Raw genomic sequence first — 25,033 nt, 5'->3', positions numbered from 1 at the left:
GGTAATTATTCAATGTATCACTAGGTTCTCATGGCTAATGTGTTACATGTTGTGGCATGCACATGGGTTGAGCAGAGAGGAGTGGCCAGTTGAAAGACAAAGTTTTCAGTCTGAGGATTGACTGATAACACATTGATTGATTTACCACTGTTATCTTGCTCACTGTCAAAGTGTATATGTACATAAGTTTACTAAGCAGATGAGAATACACCCAGTCACACCTTAAGTAAGAACAACATACTTTGTTTAAACCTTAGGCAAATGATATCTAAACTGATTTTTCATTATGGTGCAATTAAATAGAATTATTTAAAGAATGGTAGGTATCATGAACATAGACATGTTTGCTATCTCTGATGACCACTGACACAGAGCACCGGAATGAAACACCTGAAATTATTACTATTTCAAACACATGTCTTTGTACATCTGTAGATGCGTATGTGGTATTGTTCCTCTGTGTGTGTGTATGGGACTATGCCTAGCTGAAAATTGAATCTATGTTGTAAATCATCATATCTACTGATGATTTATCTCAGATATCACATGTTACTGACTAAGTTTGATGTCAACAGTTTATTTACTGGGAGTCTTTTAGCCAATACTGTGTACTTTTTGCTATCCATAATACATGATATTCACTCCTAGCTTCACATTGAAGTAGGCATCAAGCAACAATAAACATGTCAGTTTGGCCATACAACTTATTGTGTACCCTTTATTCAGTCCTCCGATAAGTGTCGCTTTGTACAGCACAAGGAGAATGTTGCTGGTCACAAGCAGCGTCTGTAATGGTTATAGTCCATAATAAGCAAATTTGTATTCTGTGTAGAAACAACCGATCTATATTTCCAACTTTTCAAGGTTGATGTTTCCCTTAAACTAAGATAAGGCCCATGGCCCCACAATATCATGCCCCTGGCATCATGATAAATTCAAAATATCAACACACTGCATGTTCTGGGCTGATAATAATGTTGATTGCAACAGGTGCTCTATAACTGAAATTTAAAGTGGTTCAGGATCAATACTGAGTGTGTTGGGGCGTGTATTGTTGGGGGGCTTGTATGTGGGAAACTGTTGGAGGCCATTAGCGTGCTACAGTTTCATTTTGCATCAGTAATCTTGTGCCTGACAATAACTTCTAGTAGAAACATCGGAATCTATGATAATAATAACACCTGGAATCAACAATGGACGTTGTGACTACAATTTTAAAACATACTATTGACTGTGGTTATGTGTATGTAAATATCCATTTGAACTCTTGTGATCATGTTGATATGTGAATGTGCTCATTGATTTTTTTTTTCATTTGGAACAATAATTATCAACATTGGGGAAACAGTACTGATGTAGTGTCCAAAATTCAGGCAAGTCTTTGTGTCTTTGATTGGTCCTACATATTTAGATCTGGACCCGTGAAGGTCTCAGGCTAGAATCCATGCTTGCCATAAAAGGTGACTATGCTTGTCATAAGAGGCGACTAACGGGATCGGGTGCTCAGACTCACAGACTTGGTTGACATGTATCATCGGTTCCCAATTGTGCAGATCGATGCTCATATCGTTGATCATTGGATTGTCTGGTCCAGGTCAATTATTTATAGACCACCGCCTTAAATCTGGAATATTGCTGAGTGCAGCATAAAACTAAACTCACTCACTCACAATTTAGATCTGGGGACCTCGGGGCTTGTTTTTTCTTTACCACTGTGCAACAGACTTTCAGATATTTTTCGTTAAACTTTATGAATATAATTAACATACTGATTCCTGCTGAAAAGCTTGTTCTGGTAGGCATACTTCACGAGCTTTTTATGATCATCATTGCGTATTTAATTTTCAAAAGTTTATAGGAAATTCTGATGGTCATTAGACCAGTAGAATTCAGGAAGCAACCATTCTTTGTGGAATACTAGCTTATGAATGGATCATGTTCCAATTGTGGTGATCGATGCTCATGCTGCTGATCACTGGATTGTCAGATCCAGACTCAATTAGTTACACATCACCCTCATGCAGTTAGATCATTGCTAGGTGCGGTGTAAAACTAAACTCCCTCGCTCACTTATGAGTAGGTAGACAATGTTAGTGGCAGTTTCTTATCAGTTTTGTAAATGTGAACTAGGAAATAGAATATACATTTCTAATTCTCATTACCAGATTGATAACTCACTAACTCACACTTAACTTACTCTCTCACTAACTCATACAACCATCATGGTTATGAGTTTGTTCAGTGTTTCATCATGTTTTGTGTTCTTATTGACCAAACAACACCTTTTACTTGTAGATCAACTTTCTGCTGTGTCAGCTGATTGGACTTGGGTTGGCTATCCCCTTCAGGAAATTATATGGCCCTAAGACGACCAGTGCAACTATTCGGCATACCATAGAAATTGTTGTTGGATTTACTCTGACATTCTTCTGCTTTGGATAGTAAGTACCATAGAAGAAAAGACATGTGTACATGAACTCCTGTTAAACATGTTGAAAGATTAACTCTTTAGTTCTTTACATATCCAATTGTTTTATCTGCATATTAAACCTACTGCACATTCTGACACTGACAGTGTACGCGGACAAGGACAACTGGGACATAAAAAAGTAAAACTGCTATACATTCCTGGCATTATTGTCATGACTGTTATTGTGGTATTCATAATGCTCTTTAGCTTCTTTGACTTTGGAGTCGTGCAAGAACTGGTCTTCAGTAACCCATGCATGTCATAAGAGGCAACTGATGGGATCGAGTGGCCATACTCACTGACTTGGTTGACATGTCGCTGTATCCCAGTTGTGTAGATTGATGTTCATGCTATTGATCACTGAATTGTATGGTCCAGACATGATTATTTATAAACTACTGCCACATTGCTGGAATATTGCTGAGTGGGGTGTAGAACTAAACTCACTGACACTTTGAGTGGCATTTAGAAATTGGTGTGAGGAACATCGGGAGAAGATCTGTGGATGTTCAACTTCTTTATTAGTAGGGCGGTGGGGTAGCCTAGTGGTTAAAATGTTTGTTTGTCACTCCAAAAACCTGGGTTCGATTCCCCACATGGGTACAGTGTGTGAAGCCCATTTCTGATGTTCACTGCCGTGATATTGCTGGAATATTGCTAAAAGCGACGTAAAATCAAACTTACTCACTTGCTGTTTATTAGTATCGTAAACTTTTTCTATGGATAGACAACTTCTTTATTGTTAATTTAAGCTTACAGCCTTTTGTATTCAAATGGACTGAGTACTGCTCTTTAAATAATTTATACTCTCATTTATGTGTGCACGACACAGCTATTCTTTGAAACTTTGGTAAACATATAACTTTGACATGTTAAGTGATACTGAAGCCTGGCAAATAGGAAAAACAGACCCGTATAGTAAGCACAGAAGATACTTGCGTTATGGATATATACCACAGTTGGATAGGGTCTGATTGTTTTCAACATGTTGGATGTGTGAAGAAAGTCCAGTGATATTGTTACCATGGATACTTATGCAAGAATTTCTAAATCTAACTATCATGGATTTTGAAGTGTTCCAATGTGGTACTCTTCTCCTATAACCGTTGTTAATGTCCTTGTTAATTTCAGTCAAATATGGCACTTATTCTTCCTGTCACTGGTGTGCTACTTGATTATGTTGATGGGCAGTCGGGAGTGGATGCACAAGGCAGTGTTTGGCTTTGCTATGCTCTACCTCTCCATCACACACATCTTCAGGCAGATCTACGACTATGGCGGATACACACTCGACATCACAGGGTCAGTCAGTCACACATCTCTCTATCGATGAATGGCCATAGATCATAGGCCATTGATACTGTTCCTTAGTGATTTTTCTTTTCAGTCATTTGATTGACTTTTTAGGTTGTTATAGTTCTAAAATATATTTCCAAGATGTCAGTGGGGGATGGGGTAGCCAAAGGGGTTAAAGCATTCACTCATCTCACTGAAGACCCAGGTTTGATTAGCAAACGGGTGTGAAGCCCATTTCTGGTGTCCTCTGGGATATTGATGTAATATGGCTAAAATTGGGCGTTAAACTCTCTCACTCCAAGATGACATGACTTGCAACATTGATATCATGATTTCTAAACCCCGCCTACTGTTTCCATTCTCCATGTGCCATGTTTAACTCCTCCAGTAAAACTGTATGTTACCACATCAGCCTTGTCGGCAAGAGATTAAACATAGCAACTTAACATTGCTGCTGCATACCTTACTACAGGCCAATGATGATCATGGTACAGAAGTTGACAAGTCTGGCATTCTCCCTCCATGATGGAACAGTGAAGTCTGAGGAAGAGCTCTCTGCAGACCAGAAGAGTCAGGCGGTCAGGTGAGTTGATGCCCCACCTAGTATCCTGCATCCTAAGAGAATTAGACAGTCAGGTGTGTTGATGCATCACCTAGTATCCTGCATCCTAAGAGAATTAGGCAGTCAGGTGTGTTGATTCCCCACCTAATATCCGGCATCCTAAGATAATTAGGTAGTCAGGTGTGTTGATCCATCACCTTGCATCCTGTATAAGTTAGAGAATTAGGCAGTCAGGTATGTTGATGCATCACCTAGTATCCTGCATCCTAAGAGAATTAGGCAATCAGGTGTGTTGATCCCCCACCTAATATCCCGCATCCTAAGATAATTAGGTAATCAGGTGTGTTGATGCCCTACTTAGTATCCTACATCCTAAGATAATTAGGTAGTCAGGTGTGTTGATGCATCGCCTAGTATCTTGTATAAGTTAGAGAATTAGGCAGTCAGGTATGTTGATGCATCACCTAGTATCCTGCATCCTAAGAGAATTAGGCAATCAGGTGTGTTGATCCCCCACCTAATATCCCGCATCCTAAGATAATTAGGTAATCAGGTGTGTTGATGCCCTACTTAGTATCCTACATCCTAAGATAATTAGGTAGTCAGGTGTGTTGATGCATCGCCTAGTATCTTGTATAAGTTAGAGAATTAGGCAGTCAGGTGTATTGATGCATCACCTAGTATTCTGCACCCAAAGAGAATTAGGCAGTTAGGTGTATTGATGCATTTCCTAGTATCCTGTTTCCAAGACAAGGTGAACAATCAAGTGATTGGATGCTACACTGAAGAACAAACATCATAGATGTTGATGTATAATCATGATTAAAATGTAAACTGGCTGAACTCAAGGCATCATAAATAAGCATGACTTATTTAAAAGCCTACCACTTTTAGAAGAAACTCTGTAAGTGTCTCCATGTAATAAAGATAATCACTTTTGAAACTAGACCTGTGTCAAAGTGTATCCTTTGGCATACTTGTCTTAGAAACTCTGCAACAACAGATTCTGATGCCACTGAATGATTTTCTAATAATGAGTGCTCTGCATACTTTGTAGTGATATCATCATAATATTGTTGTCTGAACTCTGTCCTCTGTAACCATGGTAATACCTCTTTATTTGCCAGGAGTATGCCAGGCCTGTTGTCCTTCTACAGCTACCTCTTCTCCTTCCATGGCATCATGTGCGGTCCCATGGCCTTCTATTCTGACTACATCGCCTTCATTGATGGACGGAACTTTACTGAGCCCACGAAGCCATCCTCTGTCAATGTAGGTTGAACGTTGAAACATTTAGTACATGATGAATCATCCAAGTTGACCTGGTAATCTAAAGTTTTCTTGTCATAGTGTTGATTGTACACCAACATGTGCTTGATGTCATAGTGTTGATTATACACACAAATGACCATGATGAATTGTTTAAGAAATGTTACATTTAATTTATTAACTCTGTGATACATATTGACCATGTTCATGTTGTAGGGAAAGTCTGACAAAGTGCCAGAGGAAACAGAGGACATCTTCCAGACAGATGTAAGATGCACCTGAAGTGATACAATGCAATCATTCTATGTACATCTACAGTTTACAGTTTTTGTTTAAAAATTACTGGTAATTTGTGTCTTGTAGAAAAGGCACATTCTGATTTCCCTTTGCTGTAACGGAGATGAAATATACTGAGTCAAAAAAGAAACTTAACATTCTTTCTTCAGGGCTTTATAAAAGAACAAGAGATGGTAAGATGGTTAAATTATTATTTTATTGCTGAGAACTATGTGATGTACTCAGTACACTGGCAGTGCCACAATCAGTTCCATTTGGCTACAGCGCTACACGTTGATTCCAGCGTTTTGAAGGAAATTTTGTCTCAACATCGCGGTATGGGGCCGAGTGTTATTATGCTGGAACTGTAGACCTGGGCCATGAGCCACCATGAAAGCAACAAGTTCAGGGGTGAGCACCTGATTGCGGTAACCAGAAGCAGGTTTCCATAGATGACCAGAAGTCGGAAACAGTTGTTCGTGCAGAAAGCACCCCACACCATGCAACTTCCGCCCGCGAATCTGTCGACTTCCTGTACACAACATTTGGCATACTGTCCACGACGTCGTCTCCAGACTCTATGTCTGCCGTCAGCGAATCTGAGAGTAAAACTGGATTCATCACTAAAGACGACTCAATTCCAGTCTCTCTGGGTCCATCGGAGATGACGCTGGGCCCACAGCAGACGTTGGCGTTGATGAAACGGCGTCAGTATTGGCCCACAATATGGACATCAAGAATGGAGATTGGCAGTCCGCAACTGATTTCAAATGGTCTGTTAGGACAGTTGACCTTGAAACATCTCAGCTCTGGTTTGTGTAGCCAGCAGAAATCTGTCACATAGGTGATGTCGGACGATTTGATGGTCTTCTGCTCATGACGCCACACATGGACGACCCGACCTTGGGCAATCAGAAGTGGTGCCAATCTGTTGTAAATGACCTCGCAAGTCACACACAGTACGGCGGCTGCATCCCATTGCTCTTGCAACGTCAATAACTGATCTTCCCGCTTGCAACATGCCAACAGCATCGTCACGTTGCACATTTGACAATCGTGGCATTTAAAATACCGTTAGAGCTGTGGTTGAAAAGTGTTATTTCAATTCTTGGGGCCAATTGCAAACACATGCAAATTATGAAAACCTCAATGCGAAGATCATGTGATCAACTGCACGTGCAAAACATGATTTGACACTAACGTCACTTGCACATCGAATGGATGAGTTTGAGTGGGTTTTGCTAATGTTTTTCTACAGTCGAAAGATAGGGATCCCATTTTGGAAACATATATGTGTCATCAAAGAACAATTATGCATTATTTTTAGAAACTACGTTTTATGAAGTTTCTTTTTTGACTCAGTATATGAAGTAGGTGTGTGTTGTGTCAGGATAAGGGTACTAAGTGGGTCTAGATAAATATATGTGTGTATATGGTTTAAACAACTGTTTCACAACACATATTTTATAAATGTGTATTCTAGTTGTTTCATGTTTATTGTCAATGCAGTTGATGTAGTGGTATTATTCTTTTCTGCTTTTAATATTTTTAATAACTAACAAATAACTACTCTTTTTCATAGTGTATTATATTCTGTTTTCATTTTACAGAAAGTTGTACTGGAAAAGTTCTGTATAACAGCTTTTATTGGGTTTCTCATGGTCTTTGTCACACCACATCTCTACAATATTAATGGCCTCACAAGTAAGTATTTGTATTCTTTCGTTGAAGAGCTACATGTGTAAATCTTAGTCAGTGTTGTCTTTGAGTGGCCTTCACACGACAACACATGTTGTCAAACTTGAGTTTGAGAGTGTGAACATTCCAACAACTCGTCATCAACACAAATTTCAGAGTTGTCAAACTGTTGTTGAGAAATGGCATCAGTCTCTATTCTCACCAACTTTCTTTCAAACTTTTGGTGTTCTCACACTCAAGTTTGACATCTTAATTGTTGTCAAACTCATGCTTTTTCAGAAACGACCAATAGCAGTCAATGAAATTGTCATGTGACCATACTGATAGGGACATGACACTCACATGATACAAGAGTTTGACAACTTTTAAAATTTCAACAACATGTGTTGTCAAACTTCAGTTTGTCATGTGAAAGCTGCTTTACGCCGGGGGATTATGAGATGGATTTTCCCTTAGTGACTATTGCTTGTCTTACGAGATGAATCAGTAGATGAGGTGGTCAGGCTTGGTGACATGGTTGAAGGTGTATCAGCATGACTCGATGTCATGGATCTTTGCTAATAATTTCAGTCATTTGCTTTTTGATTCCAAACTTGATTATTTCAAGGCAAAGGCTTTGTGTCATTAAACAGCAAAGGAAGCTGTTGTAAAAAACGTAAATATAGGAGATGATTTGTATGATGAGATAGCCCGTTGGTGAACATTATACTGTGATTGTTGGTCACATTTAAGTCTGTGATTTGATATCCATGCAAAGGCATTGCAAACATATACTCCCCTATTCTGAGGATTTAGGTCTTTGTCTCGTGTTCTTGTGTGGTAGTGTCATAATGGATGGAAATTTTTTATCAGAATTTTGTAAATCTGCAAAGGTTTGTGAGGAGGAAAGGATGCATGACGCAGTTTTTTCCAGACAAACAACAAACAATTCTGTAAGGATTCATTTATTTCTTCTTTGTCCCATTTGCAAACTAATGTTACTAAATTGAAACAGCACTTGCATCTCTATTCAACTCTTTCCACCTTTTTATCACGCTTCCTACTTATAAGAAGTAACAAATGCAGAACTTGCTTTGATCAATTGTAATTTTAAGGACATGGTGTCACAAAGCTTTGTAGATAAGCTTAACATTAGCTACTTGCGATAATTTCAAGACACAAAACAGTTAAGAGTTATGGTATATTTAACTAAAAACTATCACAAAATATCACTGGAAACATAATTTTTAAAATGTAGCAGTTACATTGGGGCCATAGTGAGCATGCAATCTAAGTAAACTTAGCCCAGTGTTATTCCTTGCACTCCTACACTGGGTCTAACAAAACCTAGTAGGAGGTTGTGTCAGATAACCTTTGAGATTGACCAATCAGAGCAAAGCTTACCAAATCATGAAAGTAGACATTCACACATACCTTTTGAACTTTTACCCAGGCAAAGGTGTGCACCCAAACGATTCCAAATGCTATTTTTGCTACAATCGCCTCCGGGCAATGCACATGGAGCATGCCACAACAGTGAATAAACAGTCGCTGAAAAGAGCATTTTTGGCAATAATCATGTCAACAGAAACCAAAATGCGTATATACTGCAGGTCAAATATCAGTGATATATGTGAATTTTCGTTTGTAGAGAAATCATTGTCAGTGACCAGTGTATTTTGTAAGTCCCACCAAACCCTAAACAGGAGCTGTTTTCTGGTTAAATCTGTTTAGCTGTCTCACATTTTATTGGACGGTCATAGGTCGCTCAAAGGCTACCTGACGCAACCTTAGACCCAGTGTAGGAGTGTAACGAATAACAGGGGTTACGTTTACTTAGACTGGGTGAACAAGCTGTCTAGTGATCCAGCAAGTTTGAGGTGTTGGGATGAAGCCCAAGTGTGATCAGGTGTGAAAAACGTTGGAGTCAGTTTTGTGTGCAGACTCTTTCAGTCTTGTCATAACCCTCAGGGCACAGTACACAACCCTGTGCACTTAAATAAAACCACCATTGGTAAATGACCAGATGATGGCCACATGAATTCATGCAAACACCTAGTTGTGGGTACAGCACGTGCAGTAAACATGGTAAACTTTGACAAAGTGCTCCCGGGGAGTTTTCATGGCTAATAAGATGTGAAGTTTGACATCCAGTGATTGAGGGGAAACGCAGCACTTTCAGCATGTAATCGTTGCATAAATATGTGCGCTATATAAATATGTTACAATAGAATAGATAAAATACAGGTCATGTAGTAGTTTTAGATGTCATTAACCATGAAAGATAACAATTGTACAAGAGGTCTGTATCAACTTTACATCTACTAGATTCATTTTCCTTCACCTTTTCAAGTTGATGCAGATATTCCTTTCTTCAAGCTATGAAACTTCAAAGATGAACAAACACCAGTGCCACACATTTACCACAGGTGGCAAAAGACTTGTGTCCGTTTCGGAAGATTTGCATCTGTGTGATCACTGGTCTGTTACTCATTATCATTGTCGTCTCCTTGCATCCTTTGGGGGATGAGTGCTCACACTTTTTCGACAGCTGGTTTACCTGTTTCCTGCCTGCATGTTTTGCAGGTTATCCAGTCAAAACCTGTAAACCAATAATGCTTCATTGATTTTGTTATGTCAAGTGTCACTTTTGTGAGAAATGCCATTACATTGTATGCATTCAATTATGTCACCTCCAACCTCTAAAATTTTTAGGAAAAGAACTTTCTCCTTCTATAATTTTGGCTTAATTTGATCAAATCATATCACAGTGGCATGAATTGTCATTGTTGAAGAACTTCAAGTTCTAAACATCTTCTTTTCCAATGACAGTATCAAGAACTGGCCAACATTAAACTACTCTCTAGCTTTGGTGTATTTGACACATGTTTTACCTTTGTTCCAGGTGCCGCATTTTACGAGATGTCTTTCCTGGGCAGACACATATACTTGTTAGTGTCAATGACGTTTGCCAGGTGTAAATATTACTTTGCCTGGAAACTAGGTGAGACTATCTTGTAATTCTTCTAAAATTTTTGTAATCTTAAATTGTAGCTGTTGGTAACATGAATTCTGAAATCATGAATCTCTAATTGGAATTTTAGAGGTAAATTAGCACCAATCCATTTTGCTTGTCCTTACAAGGCACATCAGCCTCCATGCTTGTTGATAGTGTTATTGAATTAGGTTTTGACTGGTGATATTGGTACATTTCCGACCAACTGTTTAATATTGTTCAGATGAGGTTCAACTGCAGCTGAAAATAACCCTCATATATAATCAAGCAGACTTTTGCACAATTCAGTGTAGGACATATGGGAATAATGAAAAATGAAAGAAATAACAGCTTTTTTCACGTTGGATGTCTAACGTAGTAGGATCTGTAAATCGTGGTTCGAGCAGACTTACTGCACATAATATGTGCTGGTATGACGTAACTTAATCAAAATGTTTTATTTTCATAACATAACTTACGTTACAGTGTTTTGCTTAGCAAAGATATATGTGAGTGGTTGTTGTATTTTGGGGCTATGCTCATTGAATGATTCAAATACAGCAAAAATTGAAGGCTCATCAGGTTAATGATCAATTCGACAACACCGAAAGTAATGAAGTAGGTGGGGTTTTTTAACACAATTCAAGAATTTTGGACTGAAACCTTCACCTGTAATAGAAAATGGATCTCAGTTTACTCTCAAGTTCTTTTAGCATGGATGTATGAATTTACAAGAATTTTATATTGCTGCGAAATATTAATCCTGTGACTACCTATTGTTAATGGACACACTAGTCAGGAACGTTCTATTTTTATTTTCAGTATCGTTAAATATTTTTGAGTTTGTCATATGTAATCTTTCATCAAAAATATTACAATAATACTAAATGTTGTGATGCTGGTGTTTAACATTTCATGAGATACCATTACTGATGATGCACATGTCATTTTTAACCCTTAATTTTGAGAATTATTTTGGCAAAAGTTTCAGCTTGTAATTGTTCACTAATTTTGAGAATGAGTGATTAGTGTCCCTCACTGTAATATTGCTGGAACATTGCTAAAGCAACATGAAACCAAATTCACACAGTCATTGCAACATAGACTGATGTGTGATGCCCATGATGTTGCACTTTGTATTAAATGTTGTTAAAGACTCTCCCTTTGCAACAGCACAATAAACCCTGATGTGCGTCATGTGGAATACAGGCCAGATATCAACAGATGTTGGTGCAGCTATAAACTTGACACTGGAGTATTCCACAACAGAAATTCTCACACACTCAAATGTGTGTATACAGTAGGACTGTCTAGTGTTACAAGTATATACATGTTATCACAGAATTGTGTTTTGGGGATGTAGATATCCTGTATTAGGAATACAAATATCAAGTTAACCATTAAACGATACAAGGTAACATGTTTGGACAAATCCTACTCTTTCAAATGAGGAGTCCTATTTGCAGATGTCCTCAGGGATGAGAAATTTCCGCGGATCCGCGGAAATCCGCGTTTTTTTACATCCCCAGGGTCATTTTTCTGAAACGTCTAAATATATATACAGTGTTAATATTGATTTTAGAAGCCATATTTAGTGTGTAAAATGCCAAAATCCCAGGACCCCCGACTAGTTTTCAGCTGTAAATGAAAATTTCCATTCTCATCCCTGTGTCCTCTATTCTTCAGTATTTTCTCAAACACTGATTTTCAATAAGTTTGAAAATATGAAAATATTAGCAATTATCCCATTTTTTCTTCACATTCTCAATACACTGCCAAATTTAGGGCAACACATGTCAGAATGACAGGGATTCTTTTCTCCCTGCATCAGTGGTTGACCATGCTGACTTTGACATTTTCACTTTACCTGATATGTACAGAATAGGATATACTCTCACTGTCATACTACAATATATCTCAGTACCTATTACAATACAAAAACCTGTGACACAAAATATTGCAGTACAGATCAATTGCCAGTGTCATGGTATCCATGCTTCATGCAGTTGTTTGTATATTTCCAATGAATAAAATGTATTGTCATGTTGATTGTTTATTTTGACATGCTGCATTATGGATGATTTCTATTTTGCAGGAGAGACTGTAAATAACGCAGCAGGGCTGGGCTTCACAGGCTTCGATGAGAAAGGCCAGCCCAACTGGGACCTTGTTAATAACTGTGATATATACAAGTTAGAAGTGAGGGTCTTTTTCTTTCCTCTTGTTAATAAATGTAATAATATGCAAGTAAGAAGTGAAGGTGTTTTTCTTTCCTGTTGTTAATGACTGTAATAATATGCAAGTTAGAAGTGAGGGTCTTTTTCTTTCCTCTTGTTAATGACTTGTTAATAAATGTGATATATACAAGTTAGAACTGAAGGTCTTTTCTTCCTTTTGTAAATACCTGTGATATATACAGGTTAAAAGTGAAGGTCTTTTTCTTTCCTCTTTGTAATAGGAAATGATGTAATTATGTCCGTTCAAATTTGTTACTGTGCATACTGATATGATTCATCACGTGACTATTCTGGGTCAGAATTGTTTGTTATTAAAAGAGTCCCACTTGTTGACTAGGGTGTTAGGGTGCCAACCTACCCAGATGCCATGGATAGGTGTTCATAATATCAAACCCAGGTTTGTCTTTCCAATGATTGCATATTTAAAGGATGCTGTGAGCATTGCTGAGTGTGGTGACATCAACAAACAGCATTAAAGCGTTGAATATATTGCATCAGTCAGTTGTGTTTGGTGTTACTTGATGAATATAGTTAAAGTTCAAGTTTCGGTGAATGTTGAAATGTGATGCTGTTTCAGACATGTAATAGTTTAAAGCTGAACATGGACAGCTGGAATAAGACAACGATGACCTGGTTGAGACGAGTGGTGTATGACAGGATGCCCAAGTTCAACACTCTAGCCGTCTTCTCCATCAGTGCTTTCTGGCATGGTTTCTATCCAGGCTACTACCTATGTTTCGCTACGGGAGCACTACTCACAGTTGCAGCAAGATATGTAAGTACAAGACCCCCGGGAACACACATTTTGTACGAGTTCATAAATTTTATTTGAGATAATATATATGCTCTCTGCCACATAGCATATTTCACCTGATGAAGCAGTAAGGATATGCTCCGAAACATTGTGTTCCTCATAATACCTGAGTTGATATCCATAAAAAAAAAAAATTAAAAAACTATTGACATAATTTGTCATATTTGGGAAAGTATAGATTCTGTTACTTTTGGAGTTGAACCCCATGCATGATTCGAACCCACACTGTATAGTGAGGCACCTCATGGTGATGATTATATACCTTATTTTCAGTGTGAGGGTACAGATCACAGGCAGAACATAACATATTACAGGGAATTAACTAGTCACATGCAACATATATGCATCTTTTTCATTTACTGGTATGAATTCTGTTTATTCAAACTATTGTGTTGTATCTGTCAAATCGAGATCATATTCTTGTATCACTAGAAGCATCTGTCATTGACAAAGTACTTTAGCAGTGTAATTATCAACTGAGTTTCAGAATCACAAAACTGTAATAATAATAATGATGTTGATGATAAAGTTTCTGTTGTACTGTAAATAGTTCATAGTGTGGGTATTTGTTGTCCCGTCTTGAAAATTGATTAAAAAAAGTATTTCTAATTTGTGTAAGTAGCTTCTATGATGGTTAAAGAAAGCCCTAAGTAGCTTTTGTAAATTAATCCCACTACTGAGGATTGGGTGGCCATTGCTTCTATGGTGGTGAAAGCATGTCCCAAGTAACCTCTTTGTGTTGATTCCACTACTAAGGATTGGGTGGCCATTGCTTCTATGATGGTGAAAGCAAGTCCCAAGTAACCTCTTTGTGTTGATTCCACCACTGAGGATTGGGTGGCCATTGCTTCTATGATGGTGAAAGCAAGTCCCAAGTAACCTCTGTGTGTTGATTCCACCACTGAGGATTGGGTGGCCATTGCTTCTATGATGGTGACAGCAAGTCCCAAGTAACCTCTGTGTGTTGATTCCACCACTGAGGATTGGGTGGCCATCGCTTCTATGATGGTGACAGCATGACTCAAGTAACCTCTGTGTGTTGATTCCACTACTGAGGATTGGCTCTGTGGTTTGGCAGTGGGTCATTCTTCTCTGGGTGCTTTTGTCCAAGCTCAATATTGAGGTAGCCTAGTGGGTAAACTGTTGGCACATTAAACTGAAGACCCAGGTTTGATTCCCTACATAGTCCCCTAAAGTTAATTTGTGAAGCCCTTTCCTGTTTGCCCCTGCCGTGATATTGTGGGAATATTGCTAACTGTCATAAAACAATACTCACCTACTCACCCAAACTCAGTTGCAGTGCTGCTTTATATTGGATGTAACTTTACTGATCATGGCCCTGTTCCTCAAAGTGATCATAGTGCTACAACTGTCGTAGGTCTATGTTAAATTATGGGCGTTACGATCATCTAAGCACTATGATCGCTTTGAGGAAGAGGGCCATGGTCATGACATTAGATTTTACCAACTCACCACCAAGAGAGAAGAGCAGGTATTGCACTCGCATGCAGAATATAAGAATGGGTAGAGAAAAGGAATTGTGAGTGAGTGAGTTCAGTTTTACCCCACACTCAGCAATATTCAAGCTATATGTCGGCAGTTTGTAAATAATCAAGTCTGGACCAGACAGCCCAGTGATCATCGAGCAGGAGCATCGATCTGCAGAATTGGGAACCGATGACATGTGGCCACCAAGTCAGCAAGGTTGACCACTCGATGACGTTAATTGCCTTTCATGGCAAACATGGATTACTGAAGGCCTATTCTACCCCGTTCCTACATGTGTCCCTTTTGCCTGTATATTCTCAGTGGTTGTTACACTTTCAACCACTAAACAGGGACCATGGTTATTTACATAACACTACTATTGGCTGCTTTTTAATTTTTTATCTTTTCTTTTTCAGGTAAGAAGAAATATTAGGCCAATGTTCCTGAAATCCGATAACCTGAAAGCCTTTTATGATGCAGTTACATTTTTGTTCACTCGTATGGCGAATGTCTACATGTGTGTGCCATTTGCCATCCTAGAGTTTGTGCCTGGTCTAAAGTTATACACGTAAGTATGAAAAGGTTGTCACAAATAGAGCTAAATAGTTTTTGTTTTATGTGTGCATAATACAAGCAGCTTTCCATTGTAGATGTTTTATCATTTTAAAGAAGTATTTTCATTACAGTAGAATGTAGTTAATGCAATCATCACTATGTTGTACATATGGCTGTAGTGTAGTGAACTATTTAAAAATGTGCTCAACAGCAAAAGAAATGCAACATTTTTTGTCAAGTTTCTTCATAGAAGACATAAACATGAATTCTTAGTTTTATGAGATTTCATATTTTTTTTAAGCTTAGGTTTCTTTTACCATCTGGTATAGATTCATCCCATCACAGATTAACTGTGGTCAAGGAAAAAGTCACCAGCTTCTCTTGAGTAGCCAATTATCATGTAGGCTGCACACAAATAATACATGAAGTTTAACAGGTTTATGGCTATTGTAAAGTCATTTGTAGCCTCAAAGGTCACAAATCACTGAAGTAATGACATTGAATTACACCACAAGTTAATTTTCAAATCATGTGACCTCGGAGTTCGTCTGTTTGTTGTCATCTTGTTCTGAAATCAGAGCTGATCTAATAATTTTTGCATAATTCAAATCATGGTACTGTAAAAACTGTAACAAAGATAGTGAGCACTGTAACAATACACATTTATGCATCAAAGTGATTGTATTGCTGCCTCTAATTAAAGTGGATTTCACTGCCTTGTAAACAAAAGATAAAAGTGAATAGGAAAATAGCCTGTCACATTTTGTAATACATTTTATTATTAAAAGTCTATTTCACGACATATTTGGTTAAATATGTAGACTTACGAAAAAATGTAACTTGACATAAAATAAATATCATGTACAGATATTTTGTACGGAGTCATCACACCTTACTGTCTTGAGACAGATACAGTGGTGAGCATGGGAGGGTGCCCGAAATAGCACAGATCCAGCTAAGCATTTTTGATGATAAAAACAGATGTTCTAGGTTGTCATTGACATTGCAATCATACCTTAAACTATTGCAATACATCATCACAATTTACCAATCATTATACTCCTATCCTTGACAGATGTACAGAAATTTCTTTGCATTTTTTCCAGATCATTATACTGGTGGATGCATATACTCTCTATTGGTGTTATAGTGTATTATACCTTCATTGCACCACCGAAACGACGAAGTCAAGACAAGAAACAGCAGTGATGTGGACACATTTTAGGTTGAACCTTAGTTGATCTCCCACACCAGGACAAGCTATACCTCATCCCGAGGCCAGTAGGACGAGTTCAGCTGGTACAGATGACTGGGGACAGGGAAAGTGGATCAGCTGCACCACTTGGTTTACTGGAAGCATGTGTGTGTGTCTATCTGCTGTGTGAGTGTGTATGTGTGACAAGAGTTTTCAAGATACCTGATTGGGAGACTGCAACACAAGGGCATAAATAGCAAAACTGTCACAGCTTGTTAGAGTGCTGTATGAAAGAGAACCTTAGTATTGGATTGGTTTTCTGATAATTCTGCACAGGTCTTGAAGTTTATGCTGATAATAGTATGAGTGATGATTTTGATTTTTGTGTGTCTCACTGACTGTAAGTCTACTAGTTATACACTAAACCCAAGATCCTAACCCAACATACCAGAGATTAATATTTAAATCACAACCAGACCAACCCACAGCACCATTGAGATTTAAAAATGTGAAGAAGACGCATTTTACAAAAGTCAACAAATTGGGCTTTTGAGGGTTTTGTGAAACACAAAAAGAGAGAACTGCCTTCTTAACCTTTAATGCTATGGACTGATTCTTGAGGAATAACAACTGCACAATTTATTCTTCTGTCTTAACCTGTTGTTTATGAGTTCATTATCAAATATTCCATATCCTCTGTTCTTACACTCACTACAAATGTCCCTTCTTATTGGTATTTTGAACAAAAGCTCAGCTTACCAGAACAATTTACCTTTTTAACTTACCTTTATCATTCTCGGAAACCTTGTCCCATGTTTTACATGGATGGTCCTCGAACTTTTACTTACAGCTTGGGGAACATATACTAGTGCGGGGAAAAATTCCTGTGCATCACTGTAACCACAAACAATAAACTGAAGTAGACAAAGATTGAACTTCCAACACTGTGTTTGTCCATGAACGATGAGTGGCAACATACATATCCTATGTAAATATCCTATATCTCAGGCTGAACATATTGGTCAATTGTCAGTCCACAATTCATTGTCAAATATGTCCACCAAGGTAGTTCCACAAGCTTGACAATGCTGACAGCACAAGATTGTCATGGACTGGTTGTAGGATGGACGTAATCCAAATCTGGACAAAGATCTATCACAGCTGGTGAAGCCCATTTCTGGTGTTCCTCACTGTGATATTGTCAGAATATTACTAAAGGCAGCGTGAAACCTTACCCTCTGACACAGTTTATCACAGCTGGGCTGAATATGATTTTGGCTTTTATTTCATTTTATTCCACACGTTTGATTGACAGTTGATCTGGCCAGGATGTCACCTGATGGTGGGATTGTCCTGTGTTTTAGTACCGGTAATGTGGTGTCCATGAGGTTGCAGGAAAAGACAGGTTTATAGGTTCATCTCAGTACCGCTCACTTGTCTCATGGATACAGGATGTGAAGCCCATTTGCTGGAATGTTGCGAAAGGTGGCATAAACTTTAACTCAGGCAGTATTTTATTTCAGTGTGATGTTTTTCACAGGAACTGTTTTTCCACTAGTACATGTCCAGTCAAAGACTCCACCAGAGATCCTGGATGATCCTTTAGAATGTGGAATGGCTGATATGTTATCAGTAGTGACTTGGAAAGGATACGGATAAGATGACTGATCTTTCAGATTGTCAGCATGATATTCACATGTATGAAACCATTTCAAAGTGACAAGCATGTGACTGATTTATGTGTGGATAACCTTTTAGGGCAAATGAAGGAATGAATTAACCTGACTACCAAAGGGAGTTGCCAGTGTTGTTATGACAATCAAATATTCAATATGCCCTACACAAGGTTCTGATTGTTGTCTGCACCGACCACAACATTCACAGTGTCATTATTCGTATGCTAGTCAGTCACTTGCTTCTGCAGCCAATATTTTATTATCTTAACCATACTTACAAAGGAAATACTTATACCAAGATATTAGTCTTCAGATGAATTATGAAAGGATTATTAAAGTGATGTTAATCTGTTTTCAGCATTGAATTTGAAAATGACTGACGAGCCTGAGTTTTATTGATAGTTCATAAGATTGAGGTGAACAATGACACCATTAATCTTAAACAGAGGCTGTCTTCCAGTCATGATCATACCTATACGGGGTCTATGTTATTTGGTTATTATTAAAGTGGCTTTGGTTTGACACACAAGTAGACATGGATTAAATTTTATCAAGAAAGCCCAGACCACTTTTTGTGATATGCCTGTCTTATTTATGCATTGCATTATTTACCAAACTTAGCTCCAATGGACTGTCAAGTACAAACTTTGTGGTTCCAATTGCATATATTTGTCATTTTGAACCATTATGTTTGCAGATAATTATTCCTGAGTTATGAACATCATTAGGTATGCCATCCTTTGTATTTCATCAAGTTTGTGTGCATGTTCACAAACTAGAATGTAGGTTATGTTTGTATAATTTTTGTAATTCTTTCAAGGAAATGATGAAGTATGCACAAATACTTTTGGTTTGGTTGGAAATTGGGACCACAGTAGCTCCTTTCTACGCCCAAGTGTCAAACCTCGTAGATATAACATTGCTGGCATGCTGCTGTGTTTGGGCTTAGAGTTCAGCAAAATACACATTAAATGGAATACTCAGAAATTACATCAAAATGTTACCAATGTGACATATTATCATTTTTACAATATTTCACTGAAGACACTATAGTCTAGAACCTTTTATGAAGTGAAAAATATCTAAAGACTGAAGACATATGTTAGAGAATGTTGTTCCATGTAACAGATATCTCCCTTTTAATATTAAATTAAGACATTATGGCAGAAGATGCATTTTTCTATTGACAGGTATCTCCCTTTGGATATTAAATGAATGAAGATATTATGTTAAAGGATGTTTTCTGTGTAACAGTTATCTCCCTTTGGCTGGTTGTCCTGACTGTCAATTCCAATGCATGTTTGGATTTCATAGCACTGGATACTGCTGTGACCATGACAGAGACCATCAGTTCTCTATTACTTAACTTTCCAATCACCTGGGTCTTAGCAGATATGATTCCACTGTGTACATAGTAATGTCTTTTGTACATATATGACAAGTCAAACTGGTATGTCGTATTGAACAAGTTTGTCATTAGTACTATACCCAATACTTCCCACCTACGTCACTGATGACATCCTGCTTGTTATATATTTTCTGAAAAATGAGAAAAATATTACTGTACATAATTAATTGGTGTCACTTCCTGATTATTAAGTGGCAATTTTGTCTTATTGAGCAATACACTAATTACATCATTTCTTTCATTACCTTTTTAACTTGCATACGAGCATCTCATTATGTTGGTTGAAGTTAGTGTGTTTAGACAAAATGAAATAAGGTCTTGGTAGATTGTTTCCCTTTTTGTTCTGAAAGAAAAACAGCGTTTATCCTCAATATTAGAAATGAGAGGATTCAATAAAGTCAAAGTGACTTAAAACATTACTTGATTAGTACATACTCATATTATACCTGTTGTATCCTAAGCCTTCATCTACGTTCACCTACCAGTATCCACGCTGACACTCATATTTTGTGCCACATCCATTTATGTTTTTTTCCAATCACTGATCTCTTATTTATTAGCAGATTGAATAACAAATCATTCATATCCCCATTATGCTTTTCCAAGAATATGTTCATAACTAGTCAAGTGTAGTAGTTTTTGTATTGATTTACTTAGACTTGAGGAATATTGGTTGCATAATATTAATTTGATGAAGGACATTCTGTGGGAAGAACATTTCAGCTTTTGATAATCTAGCTGGTATTCAGTGTCCTGTATTGACTTGCATTTAATCAGTCAAGAATTTCCCTGCCATCTTTAATTATCCACTGTACATAGACTCCATTCTTTTAGCCTAAACACAGGGTCACTAGCCACCATATTTTGGTTTTAAATCTGGTTTAGATGGTGATTGATAACAATAAACATCAGGTTACATTATTCTTTCATAATTCTAACAAGTATGACATGTACTATGGCTTTGCTTGTAACACAGAAGACCCCAGTTTTGTTCCTCACAATGTGTCACGCCAATTCCTTTTGTTCCCTGCTTTGATATGGGTAGATATTGATAAAAGCATCGTAAATCCTTCCTCACTTCACTGCTATGTCCTGTCTGGACGAGGGTTGGTTGTCTCAGATGCAACCGCATTATCTTTGAGGAACTCTATAGTGCTAGTAACCTTACTTCCGACTAACTGTTCATTAATGACATTCTTTTGATCCAGTTTCCAATATCAAGGAATCATACACATCCCAGCCACTCTTATAAGTGTGGTTCTATGCAGAGGTCTGTCATGACTAACAGGATCAGTGGTCAGGCTCACCAACTTGTCATTGTATCTCAGTTGTGTAGACTGGATTGTCTGGTCCGGACTTGATTATTTACAGACAAATGCCATAAGGTTGGATTATTGCTGAGTATGACATTGAACAACAAACAAATGTTGCTAAACTCATGTTCAGAGTGGCATTTTCAATGACAGTTGAAATCAGGATCATAGGCAACATAAAGTCTGAGTTGAGCTGGTTATATGATCAAAGCAAGAGGTATTGTTAAGTGTTGAGTGAACGGTATATTTCACAACAGAGTGGACGTTTATGGCAGTGGTTAATCAAAGATGTCAGGCCTAATACAAGTCAAAGGATAGAGAACAGAACGATAAACTGTGAGTGCTTCAAAACTATTTTCTAAAATTTCCGAGTGCCTTTTGATTCTGTAATACATCACTGGAAACTTTTGACACGTTTTGTTGCACTGCAAGATATATAATGCTATAGCACTACTTGTGTTATTTCATTGTCTGCACTAATTAATGATCCGATTATTTCTATAGTATTTTTGGTAATTATTTTGATTTTTCACAGAATATTTGTGTCATGTGAAAGACTATGCAGTGAGATATTTTATTGTAATCCAAATGTCCTGATATGGCCCAAAAAAATAGAACAGGATGGAACATTATATGTTTGATTGAGCTTGTTTCAGTTTATCCTGTCTCATATGATTGTTAGGAAGTATAACCGTTCCGCAATATTAACCAGTGATCTTGGGTCCAAATCTGTCTTCACCTTGATTACATATGAGTGTTTGTCAGCAGCATACCAACTGTTTGCATGGCTACAACAGTTCATCCAGGCCTTGATTCAGTTTGATTTTTGATATTGGACCTTCAGTTCGATTCTTCAAACAAGTAAAAAAACAAGATTTCATGTAACTTTAAGAGGTGGCTTTTGTTTTTTTTAACATGAAAACCATCTTGAACTTGGCGATGTCTACTAACAACAATGCACCTAGGATAATTAGTTAGGCATCAACCAAACACGTTTAGCCTTATATCAGCCTTTAAAACTGCTCAAGTTTGAGTCAAAATTATGTTCTGGTTGTGTGAAAATGATTAAAATAGTTATTACAAGACATTATTATGGATGACAACTTCTTCCATTTTAACACAACGTTTCAAGGCTAATTCTTGCCCCTTTGTCCACCTGACGAAGGGGCAAGAATTAGCCTTGAAACGTTGTGTTAAAATTAAAGAAGTTGTCATCCATAATAGTGTCTTGTATTACCTCACCAACTTCTAAATGCCTTTGAAGAATTTCATTAAAATCGTTATTCAAATATCGAGTCGAAAAAGTGATAATGATTATTGAAAATTGCAAGTAAGGTGTCGGATTCGATTTCTGATGGATGGAACCATATTGTTATAGCCCTAATGGTCTAATTTGTAAGACCTGCTTCATTTCAGCCTTTCCTGCCATAAGCTCACACTTGTACCTGGAATACAGTTACTCATTACTACTGGAAATACGCCCCAAATGACAACAGCTTTACATTCACACACTTCATCCTAATGTTACGATTTCTGTTTTCTGTTGTCATTTAATAGACCTCTAATCAGTCTAGTCTTCAGTTCATTCCTCCTTTAAAGATATGTGCAGTAATTTTACTGGTACCTCATTTACATTATATCAATTGCACAAATTTTTATGGGTGACCGTTCATATTTGCCAGGGTATTTGTCCCATTCCACAAGAGTGATCTTACCACTAAGCTGATAATAACACCCATACTTTAACATTGGTTCACAGTAGGTAAACTGCCAACGTTCATGGGTGGACGGGACTCAGATGGGTAACCAATAAACATGGGGCAAAATTCCTCCTCTTATGGAAGGTATTTGAATATGTAGCTGGTAGCAGATGTTGCATTGTGAGATGGTTATACTCATATCAAATCTTTTTCTGGAGTTCAAACTTTAAGATACCTTGTGCAACAGATGAATCTTTACCATTTCATTCATAGTATTTAGTCTTTCAAACACAGAAGACAGGTTCAGGAGTGTCATATTCCAGTATTTCAACATAGCCTCTTAACAAAATATGTCCTCCAATGTGACTGTCATAGTCAACATTAAAGCTTTAAATACACTCACTGGTCTGGCTGGTCTGGCTTTCTGTTTTTGTCTGCAACTAATGACAAAAATGAACCAAATCCAATGCAAGTCACTTTTGCAGAATATCAGAACTTAAAAGTCAGTTTATCACAGATTCATGTCTCAGTATTATGTAGAAAGTGCAAAAAATGTCAAAGGTTGTCTACAACAGAACGAAATGGGTGTAGAACCACAATGTCCTTTAAACTGTGACATCAGTGTGCAGCAGCCATGTTGTGTTGGTGTGCACTCAGTGATGAAAGGTGTCATCAGAAGAATGTCACTGCAGAAATATAACAGAGTACGTAAAGTAGCTTGTTTCCATCCATTTGCTGCAAAGTTTTCCCACAATCTTAGAAATAGTGACATTTTCACATTTGTCTATGTATGGTGTAATTTATGTCAAAATGGTCCTGACTGTATAGGGCTGCTGCCCCTTATCATGCTGAAGACCTGGGTTTGATTCCCCCCACATAGATACGATGTGTTAAGACAATTTCTTGTCTCCCCAGCCATGATATTGCTGGAATGTTGCTAAAATTGATGTAAAACTAAATTCACTCATTCTGCGTCACTCATGAATGCATGCTGAACTATAAAACATTGACTGTATGATGAGAGTAAAGTGTTGACATGTAAGAGGGTATTGTCTAAGTTCTCCATCACTTTGGGTTTTCCTTCCACCATACGATGACACACTTTGACATACAGTCAAACCCAGCTCACTGAAGTAAACCATGCTCAGTTCAGGTTAAAGTGAATATTTAGTCAGAATACAGACCAGGAGAAACGCACAATCCATTGCTATTGTGGTTTTTGAAACAGGCATTAATTTAATGTTTACATTTTTTTTTTTGGGGGGGGGGGGGGGTGTTATTGTTTTGGGGTTTTGTTTTTTTGTGTGAGTGTTCTGATATGTCAGTTTATTTTTTTTATTTGTTATTGTGTCTAAGGCATTAAGTAGTATCCAGACATGAAATAGGGTCAAAGGCATTAAAATGATAGCTCATTTTGAGAATTGTTCATTGCTTATGTTGAATACAAAGTGTTTGTCAGCCTTTTTAGTAATATCCACCTCTTTCTGAATATCAGGAACAAGCTATGGGTAAATGTACAGAAGACTGCTGACAACTTTAGTTTTTCGCCACTGTTGATGCAGTTAGTTTTATCATTCCTATTTGAAGTATTAGCCTTCTACTGAATTGGATTCTCTTTGCTGTTCATATTTTGTGTTTTATGTAATATTTAACTCCATGAAAAAATAGTAGTACTTCTTTACTTCTTTTAAATCGCTTGATATTTTCATAGTTTTAACTGTTATGTTGAGTTTCCCAGTGCTGCTGGCTGCTCTTTAGACTTTGGCGATTAGATGTCTTTGAGATTATAATTCATTTATCTTGACTTCAGCATGCAGCCGTTAAAACCATGGAGACTACATTATGCTGAATAGTAGCTTGTGACATAAACCTAATGGAAGTGTGTAGATTTGGTGTATGCTCCAACCAGACAATGTGGCATGAAACATCCATATTTCAGGTGTGCTTAAGCCAAGCTGTGTTGCGTGACGTGAAGCATCCCAATTTCATGTATGCTTTACCCCGGTCTTTTTGTGAAAGAATATTGCACAAGGTTTTGGTACACTTTCACAGTGTTTTGACCGTTGATAGCTACTTGCTGTCAAGCTAATATAAATTTTCTA

General features: G+C 37.6%; 1 protein-coding gene across 1 annotated transcript in view; it reads left to right on the top strand.

The window, feature by feature from the left end:
- The window catches only part of LOC137277841 (lysophospholipid acyltransferase 2-like), a 30,374-nt gene extending 8,075 nt beyond the window's left edge, over window positions 1-22,299 (top strand). Inside the window, exons 2-12 of the mRNA XM_067809806.1 lie at window positions 2,296-2,441; window positions 3,602-3,772; window positions 4,239-4,349; window positions 5,456-5,600; window positions 5,814-5,864; window positions 7,484-7,577; window positions 10,456-10,554; window positions 12,641-12,744; window positions 13,360-13,557; window positions 15,501-15,652; window positions 16,746-22,299. Coding sequence (XP_067665907.1) covers window positions 2,296-2,441; window positions 3,602-3,772; window positions 4,239-4,349; window positions 5,456-5,600; window positions 5,814-5,864; window positions 7,484-7,577; window positions 10,456-10,554; window positions 12,641-12,744; window positions 13,360-13,557; window positions 15,501-15,652; window positions 16,746-16,848 — 1,374 coding nt within the window. The 3' untranslated portion in view covers window positions 16,849-22,299. The remainder of the gene's footprint in view (window positions 1-2,295; window positions 2,442-3,601; window positions 3,773-4,238; window positions 4,350-5,455; window positions 5,601-5,813; window positions 5,865-7,483; window positions 7,578-10,455; window positions 10,555-12,640; window positions 12,745-13,359; window positions 13,558-15,500; window positions 15,653-16,745) is intronic.
- Window positions 22,300-25,033: the final 2,734 nt, after the last annotated feature.

Source organism: Haliotis asinina, chromosome 3 (genome assembly GCF_037392515.1).
Source record: "Haliotis asinina isolate JCU_RB_2024 chromosome 3, JCU_Hal_asi_v2, whole genome shotgun sequence".
Classification (NCBI taxonomy): Eukaryota; Metazoa; Mollusca; class Gastropoda; order Lepetellida; family Haliotidae; genus Haliotis; species Haliotis asinina.
The sequence above is the reverse complement of the archived record's forward strand: the minus strand, read 5'-3'. Positions and strand labels throughout refer to the sequence as shown.